The sequence below is a fragment of the Erythrolamprus reginae genome, chromosome 13 (assembly GCF_031021105.1).
Source record: "Erythrolamprus reginae isolate rEryReg1 chromosome 13, rEryReg1.hap1, whole genome shotgun sequence".
NCBI classification, from domain to species: domain Eukaryota; kingdom Metazoa; phylum Chordata; class Lepidosauria; order Squamata; family Dipsadidae; genus Erythrolamprus; species Erythrolamprus reginae.
The window spans coordinates 6,530,086-6,542,749 of NC_091962.1; the positions used below are offsets into that span (position 1 = coordinate 6,530,086).

At 48.8% G+C, this 12,664-nt stretch overlaps 1 protein-coding gene across 1 annotated transcript; it reads right to left on the reverse strand.

Moving 5' to 3' along the window:
* Nucleotides 1–7,612: 7,612 nt before the first annotated feature.
* Nucleotides 7,613–12,076, reverse strand: CD248 (CD248 molecule). The gene has a single exon (XM_070766697.1). The coding sequence runs from the start codon at nucleotides 10,586–10,588 to the stop codon at nucleotides 8,549–8,551; it is 2,040 nt and encodes a 679-aa protein (XP_070622798.1). The 5' UTR covers nucleotides 10,589–12,076; the 3' UTR covers nucleotides 7,613–8,548.
* Between the last annotated feature and the right edge of the window lie 588 nt (nucleotides 12,077–12,664).

A 12,664-nucleotide genomic window follows, 5' to 3' on the forward strand; every position in this document is an offset into this window, starting at 1 on the left:
TTTCCGCACACAATATTTCTGAAGTTCTCCCCACTTACAAGTTATGGGGAAAGTGGGATGAAGGAGGATCCCCAGCCCTGGCCCCACAGCCTGGATTTGGAAGGGAGGCAGCCCTATAAACATGAGGAAGAAGCCAGCCATCAAAGCTGGATGACCACTGAAACGTCCTTTTTGACCGCCTTCCCAACCGGAGGAAGAAAAAAAGATTGGGAAGATAGGTAGGTCGGAGCAGCTGGAAACCTCAGACTCTTCTAATTATCTTAAAATTAAAGGCTTGGCAAAAGGGACCCGTGCATTTTCGCTGTGCTTTTCCAATTCCCCCTCCAGGCCTTGAGTAGTCCTTTATTGCTGCAAACTACACCAGACATATCTTTTTTTTTTCTATATCTCCCTTCCTGTTCTTTTTCCAGCTCTCTTTTCCCCCCCCATTAACCTGTTATTAGTCTCCGTGGTGTAAACTGGAGACTAAATCGTTAAATTACAAAGAAGGGTTGCAGGAAGTGGGCCTGGCTACTCTAGAGAAGAGAAGGACCATATTATTATTATTATTATTATTATTATTATTATTATTATTATTCCCTCGACACTGTCAGACTTTTTACTAAATCTGCACTTCTATTTCTACTAGTTTTCCTCATCTTTCCTATCATCCTTTTCCTCCCACTTAGGACTGTGTGACTGTAACTTGTGGCTTGTCTCCTAAGATTTTTATTAATATTGATTGTTTCTCCATTGCTTATTTGACCCGTATGGCAATCATTAAGTCTTGTGCCACATGATTCTTGACAAATGTATCTTTTTCTTTTATGTACGATGAGATCATCTGCACCAAGACAAATTCCTTGTGCGTCCAATCACACAATTCTATTCTATTATTCTATTCTATTATTCTTATTCTTATTCCTATTATTATTATTCCTATTATTATTATTATTATTATTATTATTATCAATTGTATGCCACCCCTCTCCGAAGACCCCGGGCGACTTCCAATATTTGAGGGGCTGCCCCAGAGAGGACGGAATCAGGCTTCTTTGCCAAAGCACCAGACAAGGAATAATGGATGGAAATTGGTCAAGCAGAGATTCAACCAGGAAATAAGGAGGAATTTCATAGACACAACGACACATAGAAGATTGACGGCAGCAAAAGACCTCACTGTCCATCTACTCTGCCCTTATACTATTTCCTGTATTTTATCTTAGGATGGATGGATGATCATCCCAGGCGTGTTTAAATTCAGTGACTGTGTATATTACCATGTCTGCTGGAAGTTTGTTCCAAGCCTCTACTACTCTTTCAGTCAAATCATATTTTCTCACGTTGCTTCTGATCTTCCCCACCAACTAACCTCAGATTGTGCCCCCTTGTTCTTGGGTTCACCTTCCTGTTAAAACCATTTCCCTCCTGGATCTTATTTAACCCTTTAACCTATTTAAATGTTTCGATCATGTCCCCCCCTTTCCCTTCTGTTCTCCAGACTACACAGGTTGAGTTAATGAAGTCTTTCCTATTCGTTTTTAAGGACCAGATAAGAGACATGATAAGACCTTCCAATATTTGAGGGGCTGCCACAGAGAGGAGAAAGGGGATCGGGCTGTTTTCCAAAGCACCAGACAAGGAAAAATGGATAGAAATTGATCAAGGAGAAATTCAACTGGAAAATAAGGAGGAATTTCCTGACACTGAGAGCAATAGCAGTAGCATTTAGACTTATATACCGCTTCCTAGTGCTTTTACAGCCCTCTCTAAACTATTTACAGAATGAGCCTATTGCCCCCAACAACCTGAGTCCTCATTTGATGCACCTTGGAAGGATGGAAGGTTGAATCAACCAGAAGGAAGGAAGGAAGGAAGGAAGGAAGGAAGGAAGGAGGGAGGGAGGGAGGGAGGGAGGGAGGGAGGGAGGGAGGGAAGAAAGGAAGGAAGGATGGGAAGGAAGGAAGGAAGGAAGATAGCACTTATATACCGCTTCATAGTGCTTTTAAGCGGTTTACAGAGCCTTGCTCTCCACAATCCGTGTCCTCATTTGACCCACCTCGGAAGGATGGAAGGCTGAATCCACCTTGAGCCAGTGGTGAGATCTGAACTACAGCTAGCTGTTAGTTGAAGCAGCCTACAGTGCTGCATTCTAACCACATCGCCACCCCGGCTCTAAGATAAATAGATGATACAAGATAGATGAGAGACAGGTAATAGATAGACGAGAGAAAGAGAGAGAGAGAGGGAGAGAGAGATGATAGATTAGATAGATAGATAGATAGATAGATAGATAGATAGATAGATAGATAGATAGATGGATAGGTAGGTTTGGGTGGGTAGATAGGTAGGTAGAGAGAGATGATAGATTAGATTAGATTAGATTAGATTAGATAGATAGATAGATAGATAGATAGATAGATAGATAGATAGATAGATAGATAGACAGACAGACAGACAGACAGAGACGGGTGGATAGGTAGGTTTGGGTGGGTAGATAGGTAGGTAGATAGAGATGATAAATTAGATTAGATTAGATAGATAGATAGATAGATAGATAGATAGATAGATAGATAGATAGAGATAGATAGATAGAGATAGATAGATAGATAGATAGATAGATAGATAGATAGAGATAGATAGAGATAGATAGATAGATAGATAGATAGAGATATATATATATATAGAGAGAGAGGGGGGGGAGACATGGACAGAGAATGGATGAATCAGATAGATGGATAGATGAATGGGATGGATGGATGGATGGATAGGTAGGTTTGGGTGGGTAGGTAGGTAGGTAGAGAGAGAGAGATGATAGATAATAGATATAGAAATATGATAAAAGACAGATAGAAGATGAGATCTGAACTGCTGAACTACAGCTAGCAGTTAGCCAAAAGTAGCCTGCAGTGCTACACTCTAACCATTTCGCCACCCCGGCTCTAAGATAGATAGATGATATAAGATAAATGACAGAGAGAGAGAGATGATAGATCAGATAGATAGATAGATAGATAGTTAGATAGGTAGGTAGGTAGGTAGGTAGGTAGGTAGGTAGATAGATAGATAGATAGATAGATAGATAGATAGGGAGGGAGGGAGGGAGGGGGGGGGAGAGAGAGAGAATAGATAGATGTAGATATATGATAAATGATAAATGATAGATAGGTGAGATTTGAACTGCTGAACTACAGCTAGCAGTTAGCCGAATCAGCCTGCAATGCCACCTTGGCTCTTAAATCGATCAATGGTACAGAAGTTGCCTTTGGAAATTATAATAATAATAATAATAATGAGTTGGAAGGGACCTTGGAGGTCTTCTAGTCCAACCCCCTGCTTAGGCAGGAAACCCTACACTCCTTCAGACAGATGGTTATCCAACGTGAGAGCTTCATCCCTGGAGGTCAGAAATGGTGTAGGTTCTCCCACTTGAGTTAGAGGCTGGACTAGATGAACTCCAAGGTCCGTTCCAAACTCTGTCAGTCCCTTTACAATGCAATCCTGGGGTGGGGGGGAGAGAATTAATGTCACACGAAGCATTCATTTCATTTTATAACATTTTAGAAACATAGAAGATTGACGGCAGAAAAAGTGGTCCATCTAGTCTGCCCTTCTACTATTTATTTATTTATTTATTTATTTATTACTTAGATTTGTATGCCGCCCCTCTCCGAAGACTCGGGGCGGCTCACAACATGTAGAAACAAATCATAAGCAATCAGACAAATTTAAAATATTTAAATATTTTAAAAAACCCACATGCTAACAGACACACACACAGACATACCATGCATAAATTAAACGTGCCCAGGGGGGAGATGTTTCAGTTCCCCCATGCCTGACGGCAAAGGTGGGTTTTAAGGAGTTTACGGAAGGCAGGAAGAGTAGGGGCAGTTCTAATCTCCGGGGGGAGTTGGTTCCAGAGGGCCGGTGCCGCCACAGAGAAGGCTCTTCCCCTGGGGCCCGCCAACCGACATTGTTTAGTTGACGGGACCCGGAGAAGGCCCACTCTGTGGGACCTAATCGGTCGCTGGGATTCGTGCGGCAGGAGGCGGTCTCGGAGATATTCTGGTCCGATGCCATGAAGGGCTTTAAAGGTCATAACCTGTATTTCATCTTAGGATGGATCTGTGTTTATCCCAGGCATGTTTGAATTCAGTTCCTGCGGATTGACCAACCACGTCTGCTGGAAGTTTGTTCCAAGCATCTACTACTCTTTCGGTCAAATCATTTTTTCTCTAGATTTGAGGAAAGTTTTATGAATGGCTGGAAAACTAAAAATGATTGAGAAGCATTTTCTTTGACTTACTTTTGAAGAAATGTACAATGATTTAATTTTAATCTATGAAAGACCCAAAATGACGAAATGAGGACCGGTGGCAGCGTTGGATAAGGAGTTAACACCGAGATGAAAGGAGGAAATGAGATATTGAATTGAGATGTTAAGATGTTTATGTTTTATTATAAATAGAAAAAGGGAATATAAGAGACTAGATTTTATAATATTGTTATTTGTAGATGAAATATATCTCATGTGTGGTTAATTTTAATTAACTTAGCAAAGAAGAGGATAAAAAGTACATATTGAAAGTATTATTAGCGCTTTTTTCTTTCTCTGAATGGTTAACATCTCTAAGAACTATTATTAATTATTATTTTAAGCATTGGTTCTGTATTTTTTACTGCTCATGTTGTTTTATTGTATGTTGAAAGAAAAATAAAGAAAAAATTTATACCCACCCCCACCCCATCATGTCTGCCCTTATACTATTTCCTGTATTTTGGATGGGTCTATGTTTATCCCAGGCATATTTAAGTTCAGTTCCTGTGGATTTACCAACCACGCCTGCTGGAAGTTTGTTCCAAGCATCTACTACTCTTTCAGTCAATTAATATTTTCTCACATTGCTTCTGATCTTTCCCCCAACTAACCTCAGATTGTGTCCCCTGGCTCTTGTGTTCGCTTTCCTATTAATTTAGTAAGGCCACACCTGGAATATGGCATCCGGTTTTGGTCAACCTATTATTAAAAACGATGTTGAGACTCTAGAACAGCGGGTCCCCAAACTACGGCCCGCGGGCCAGATGCGGCCCGCTGAGGTCTTTTAACCGGCCCGCGGCAGCACACGAGATTTTACCGATCGATATAATAAGAGAGAGAAAGAGGGAGAACTAGAGAGGGTGAGAGAAATGAAGAGGAGAGAGAGAAAGGGAGAGAGAGAAAGGGAGAAATAGAGAGGGGGAGAGAGAAAGTGTGAGAGATACAAAGAGGGCGAGTTAGAAAGAGAGTAAGTGAGAGAAAGAGAGAAGAGAGAGAGAAAGAAAGAGAGAGAGGGATAGAGAGAAAAAAGAAAGAGAAAGAGATAGAGATAGAGAGGGAGAGAGAAAGGAAGAGGGAGAGATGGAAAGAGAGAGAGAGAGAAAGAGGAAAATGAGAAAACGATGGAAGGAAAGAACGAGGGAGAGGAAAATGAAACAAATGAGAGAAAAGGAAGAGGGAAGAGAGAAGTGGAGAGGAAGGAGGGAGGGAAGGAACGAAGGAAGGAGAAATGGAGTTTGTCGATTTAAGTTTAAATTTACTTGTTAATAAAGAAGTATACTTTATTACTTAATTATTAATTACTTATTACTTCTTCTTTATTTTAAATATTGTATTTGTTCCCATTTTGTTTTTTACTTTAAATAAGGTATGTGCAGTGTGCATAGGGATTTGTTCATAGGTTTTTTTAATAGTCCGGCCCCCCAACAGTCCGAGGGACAGTGAACTGGACCCATGTGTAAAACGTTTGGGGACCCCTGCTCTAGAAAGAGTGGAGAGAGGAGTGATAAAAATGATGAATGGGAGAAAGCTAAAAGATTGGGTGGGGCTCATCTAGAGGGGGGGTGAACTAAGGGTGACATGAATCTAAAATAAAGGTGATGTCTCTCTCACTCACCACTCCCTTGGTGCAATCTGGTGAATTTCTATAGAATATTTATTTATTTAACAACAACAATAACAAAAATTAATATTCCAATATTCTTCCAATATTCGAGGGGCTACCCCAAAGAAGAGAGGGGTCCCACTTATTCTCCAAGGCACGTGAAGAAGTCGAGAGAAGCAGGGATGGAAAACTAATCGAAGGACAAAACCAATTCAGAAAAAAAAAAAGAGTGGATTTTCCTGATCATTAGAATAATTCACCAGCGGAACAGCTTGCCACCAGAAGTTGTGGGTTCTCGATCACTGAAGACCAGGCAACCATTTGTCTGTTTTACGTTCTGCACAAACCACAGGCTTTCTTCCTGAAAAAACTTTAGCCGCATCCACTCCGGGCTGATTTTTTAAAGCGTTCCTCTAAAGGTGGCTAGTCCTTATGGCTTTTATTTTATTATTTTCTTTCTCCCAACTCCGCTGGTGGGAATTGAAGCAAGGCCCTTGTATTTTAATAACCCAATTGGCACTGTTTAAACAGGGCGAGGGGGGTCATAATGCCTCGGAAAGGGTGATGGGTTGGGGGACACCATTTAATCTTTCCAAACTTAAAAATAAGAAAAAGACAGTTGTGCAAATTGACTTCAAAGCAATATGTTCTTTTCTTAAAGAGACAGTGTTCTCATTATTCATCCCGTGCAAAGTCACCCAACCAGGTTACGTTCAGTATACTAACAGTTTTCCTGGACCCTTTAATAAATGTAATTAATTACATTAATTACATTAATTTGGTTCCTCCACCCGCTCTCCTACCCAACCCAAGTGTCCACATTAGACCTGATTAAGTGGCTCAGTGGCTAAAACACTGAGCTTATCAATCCGAAAGGTTGGCAAATCCGACGATTCAAATCCCTAGAAACCTAGAAGATTGACGGCAGAAAGAGACCTCATGGTCCATCTAGTCTGCCCTTCTGCTATTTCCTGTATTTTATCTTACGGTGGATCTATGTTTATCCCAGGTATGTTTGAATTCAGTTCCTGTGGATTGACCAACCACGTCTGCTGGAAATTTGTTCCAAGCATCTACTACTCTCTCGGTCAAATAATATTTTTTCAGGTTGCTTTTGATCTTCCTTCCCCCCAACTAACCTCAGATGGTGCGCCCTCGTTCTTGGGTTCACTTTCCTGTTAAAAACACTTCCCTCCTGAACCTTATTTAGCCCTTTAACATATTTAAATGTTTCGATCATGTCCCCCCTTTCTTTTCTGTCCTCCAGACTATACAGATGGAGTCCATGAAGTCTTTCCTGATAAGTTTGACGCTTCCCACCTCTTTTGTAGCCCATCTTTGGACCCATTCAATATGATCCATATCTTTATTGTAGGTGAGATCTCCAGAACTGGACATAGTATTCTCAAATCCCTAGTACAGTGTGAGCAAGGGTTTGGACTAGATGACCTCCAAAGGTCCCCCTTCCCATTCTGTTACTGGGACATTTGGCGTTTCTCTCCCCCCCCCCCCCCAAGACGATTGTTGCTTCTTTTATACTTCCAGCTCGTTAGAAAATCCAGTCCTTTTTATTTGACACGCAAAAGAAAAACTCGCGCGGACAATAGTCGTCTTTTGTTCGATCCTCCGACCCCACAGAAGAGACCACAGCAATGGTCACAGTCAATGGCTAGCCCCCCCCCCCCTACCCACCCCATGCCCCCCCCAACTCCGTTTTTTGCAATGGGGCCAAAAAAAACAACCCAGCACCTTCTGCGCGGCCAAATCCACCCACACCCACCCGGGATTGTCCAAGGATGCTTGGGCTGCCCCCAAGGAGCCCCTCCCTCTATTTCCTTGGGACAAGGGGGGGGGAGATGAAGCCTTTAGCCCTCCAGCCCCCGTTGAAGAAGTTCCTCCCCCCAATCCGGATCCCCTTAGCCAGCCGACGAAAAGCGATATTTTAAACGGAGCTCTATTGTTTCCCACGAGAAATTTGTTTCCCAAAAAAGTTTTTCAAACAAGTTCGGAGTGGGAGAAATGACCCTGAGGGACGTAGTGGATCCGCAGTGGTGCGGCACTCCAGATGCCGAAAGGAGCTCTGCGGGGAGACGGGAAGGGGGAGGATGGCGTGAGGTCACTGAGGACTAGACACTTAAAGCTCCCCTGAATCGAAAAGCCGGCGGCGCGGCGCGTAAATCCAATGCTTTTTTTTTCTTTCTTTCTTTTCTATTTCTTCTTTTGTGTTTCTACTCTTTGGATTAAAGGCTCCTCCGATTTGTCAGCAGCACCGGGTCGCAAGCCCTCTGTGTGTTTGTGTGTTTATTGTGTTTGTGTATTCCAAGTTGCGAAGGGAAGGATCTTCCGCACTCCCCCCCAAAATGGTCTCTTTTACTCCAGCAAACCAAGTTCTGAGTCGGTTTTGGGGCTCACAGCCGAACCTGGGGGGGGGGGGGGGAGATGGGGGGAAACCAGCCTCGGACGCCCCCTCCAATTTGGGTCTCTCCATCCTTGGCAGGCTGGCATCAAACGGAGGGGATATTTTGGGGCATTCGCCCCCGTAGGTGAACAGGTCCTTTTGCGCCCACCTGGCACCGGATCGAGGCCCCTTATCACCCCCCCGGAAACCCCTTTCTACTCCCCCCCCCGGTGCTGCGGCTCGTAGTTCACACACTGGTCCGGCAAGTGGCCGGTTGGCAAGGCCCAGAGGAAGAGGAGGGAGAAGACGGGGCGGTTTTTTCCGACGGGTTGACCACCCACCGGTAACACTGCGTGACGCGCCTGGTTTTGGCGCACCGCGTGCAGTAAACGATGCCCAGCGCCAGCATGATGACCAAAAAGACCGAGATGGGTACCAGCAAAGCCACCAAGAGCCAGCGGTCATCCTTCGGCCGCTGGCCTTCCTCCTCGGAAGCCGGGATGGGGGCGGCAGAGGTGGGAAGGGGCGCCCGGACCCCTCCGACCACGGGGTCCGCTTGCTCATCCGGGGGAGCGGAGGAAGGAGGCGGAAGACTGGTCAAAGGGTCCCACGGGGTGGAGGTGACCACGGGCGTGGGGTCCACGGAAGCCGCGGGGGTGGCATGGAGGACCTCGGGGTGCCCCGCGGCGGAGAAGCCGTGCTCCAAGGGGAAAAGGCGCGAGTCCCACGCGCCGTGGAAATCCGGGGCTTCCGTGGGCGCCACGGGTGGGTGGAAAAGCACCGAGTGGAAGGAATCGGAGGAGGAGCCGGCCTCCCCGTCGCGGAAGAGCGAGAAACGGACCGGCTGGTCCTCTTCTTCTTCTTCTTCCTCCTCCTCCTCGGCTTCCCTGGTGGCGAAACGCGCGTGGAAAGGGTCCTGCCAGAGGTCCGGAGGGGTGGCGCGGGGCGAGTCCAAGCCGTCCACGGAGCCGTCCACGGGGCTGCAGCTGATGCCGTCGGCTTCCAGGTCGAAGCCCTCGGTGCAGTAACACTCGAAGCCGCCCACGTAGTTTACGCACATCTGTTGGCACACGCCGGGGATCTGACACTCGTCCGTGTCCACGCAGCGGCCCGGCTCGTCCTCGGCGGGGCTGAAGCCCAGATGGCAGCGGCAGAGGAAGGAGCCTTCCGTGTTCTCGCACTGGTGCTCGCAGGGGGCGTCTACGCACTCGTCGGAATCCTCGCACGCGTGGCCGTCCGGGGCCAGCTCGTAGCCGGCGGGGCACAAGCAGCGGTAGTCGCCGCCCTCGGAGGAGTCGCCGCCGCCGCCGCCCTCCGTTTCCACGGCCACGCAGTCGAACTGGCAAAGGCGGCGCCGGCAGGGGTCGTGGGCCAGACACGAGTGGCCGTCGGGGAGGAGGACGAAACCCGCGTGGCACTCGCAGGAGAAGCCCGAGCCTTCGTCCAGGCAGAGCTGCTGGCAGCCGCCGTTGTCGCCTTCGCACCAGCCGCCCCCGGAAGGGCCCACGGGGGACGTGGAAGAGGTCCTGGCGGGGCCCCCCGACGGGCGATCCCGGCACAGTGGAGGACTCTTGGACCAGCCCACGCGGCCGTCCTCCTTCTGCAGGCACAGCAGCGAGTGAGAAGCCCCGCCTGGGCAGCCCACGGAAGCCACGGTCCCGAAGGGGACGAAGCGCGGGGGAGCCCCGACGGCTGGGGCGCCTAGTTGGCCGAAAGGCGCGCTGTAAGTCAAGCTGGCTCTTTCTCCGCCCTCCTCTTCCTCCTCCAAGCCGGCGCACATCCCACGGAAGGCGAAGCGGCAGAGGTAGCCGTCCACGGGACCCGCGCACGAGCCCTCCAGCCACTGGAAATCCCGGTCGTCCAAAGCCACGCAGCGAGGAACCGCGCAGCCGGATCCTGGCGGGGTCCCCACGGCTTGCGCGGCCCAGTTGCTGTAAGCCGTCTCCTGCTCGCCCGTGACCCAGGTGAAGCCGCGCAGGGGCCGCTGCGGGAAGCACTGGCGCGGCTGGCGCTGGAGCCCGATCCAGAACAGACGGGGCGGCCCGGGATGGCGGCGACTGCCGGCCAACAGCTGGCTGACCTGGGCCGCCTCTTCGGCTCGCTTCAGCGTGGCCAGGTTGCCACCGAGCTCCCGGCAAGCCCGCCAGGCGTCCAAGAAGCTGCGCGGGTGGGCGTACAGCGCGTAGCAGCCTTCAGGATCGCAGCTGGCTTCAGGATCCGACCGGGCGGGCGGCGCAAGCTGCAGCAGCACCAGCATCCCCACCACCACCGGGCCGAGAGGTAGCATGGTGCTTGTGTTGCAGCGCTGGGGCCTCTCGGCTGCTCTGACGGACCCGACGCCCCCCGCCCCGCCACCATTCCCCGCGGCCGCCTCTGCCCCCTCCCCGTCCGGGGAGGAGGAGGAGGCGCCGCGCAGCTCCTCGGATCCCCGCCTCCGGGCCTTGTAGGGCGCGGAGCTGAACGCCGGCCATGCAGGGGAGGGGAAGGAGGAGGCAGGGGAAGGGAAAAGGCAAGGCAGGCGGAGAGGGTCCGCCGGCTCCCCCCCCCCCCATTCTGCGCCAGCCTGCGCCGCCCAGCTGCGATCCTGAAGGCTGATAACGCGCCCTGCCGCCTAGCCGCCCAGCTTCTTAAACTCCACAGAGAATAATGGAATCGAAGGGACCTTGGAGGTCTTCTAGTGCAACCCCCTGCTCAGAATAGAGAATAACGGAGTTTGAAGGGGCAGTGGAGATCTTCTAGTTACTAGTAGTCCAATCCTTAGGAAAATAAGTCGACCCCCATCCCTTCTTTGGGGCAGCCCCTCAGTATCAGAAACTCAGGCCAGCTCCGATCTCCCCCCTGCTCCCCTTTATCTAACATCTGCGGTCTAGAGGTGGAGCTCTCGCCTTCCAATCAGGGAGGTTTGCGAGTTCGGTCCTAAGTGGAGGCAGATGCTTCGGGCAAGGGGTTGGATTAGATGACCTCCAAGGTCCCTATCTTCTCTGTGGAGTTTATTGTCCTTCCACTTTAAAGCACGCTGGCTGGAGAATTCTGGGAGTTGGAGTCCATCCACTTTAAAGCACACTGGCTGGGGGATTCTGGGAGTTGGAGTCCATCCACTTTAAAGCACGCTGGCTGGGGAATTCTGGGAGGTGAAGTCCATCGCACACTGGCTGGGGAATTCTTGGAGTTGAAGTCCATCCACTTTAAAGCCTGCTGGCTGGAGAATTCTGGGAGTTGAAGTCCATCCACTTTAAAGCACACTGGCTGGGGAATGCTGGGAGTTGAAGTCCATCCACTTTAAAGCACGCTGGCTGGGGAATTCTGGGAGTCGAAGTCCATCCACTTTAAAGCATTCTGGCGGGGGATTCTGGGAAGTCCATCGACTTTAAAGGATGCAAGCTGGAGAATTCTGGGAGTTGAAGTCCATCCACATTAAAACCTGCAAGCTGGGGGATTCTGGGAGTTGAAGTCCATCCACTTTAAAGCCTGCAAGCTGGGGGATTCTGGGAGTTGAAGTCCATCCACTTTAAAGCCTGCAAGCTGGGGGATTCTGGGAGTTGAAGTCCATCCACTTTAAAGCCTGCAAGCTGGGGGATTCTGGGAGTTGAAGTCCATCCACTTTAAAGCCTGCAAGCTGGGGGATTCTGGGAGTTGAAGTCCATCCACTTTAAAGCCTGCAAGCTGGGGAATTCTGGGAGTTCAAGTCCATCCACTTTAAAGCCTGCAAGCTGGGGAATTCTGGGGGTTAAGTCCATCCACTTTAAAGTACAGTGGCTGGAGGATTCTGGGAGTTGGAGTCCATCCACTTTAAAGTACACTGGCTGAAGAATTCTGGGAGTTGAAGTCCATCCACTTTAAAGCACACTGGCTGGAGAATTCTGGGAGTTGAAGTCCATTCACTTTAAAGCACATTGGCTGGGGAATTCTGGGAGTTGAAGTCCATATACTTTAAAGTACACTGGCTGAAGAATTCTGGGAGTTGAAGTCCATCCACTTTAAAGCACACTGGCTGGAGAATTCTGGGAGTTGAAGTCTATCCACTTTAAAGCACACTGGCTGGGGGATTCTGGAAGTTGAAGTCCATCCACTTTAAAGCACACTGGTTAGGGAATTCTGGGAGTTGAAGTCCATCCACTTTAAAGCACACTGGCTGGAGAATTCTGGGAGTTGAAGTCCATCCACTTTAAAGCACACTGGCTGGGGGATTATGGGAGTTGAAGTCCATCCACTTTAAAGCACACTGGCTGGAGAATTCTGGGAGTTGAAGTCCATCCACTTTAAAGCACACTGGCTGGGGGATTATGGGAGTTGAAGTCCATCCACTTTAAAGCACACTGGCTGGAGAATTCTGGGAGTTGAAGTCCACCCATCTTAAAAGTGG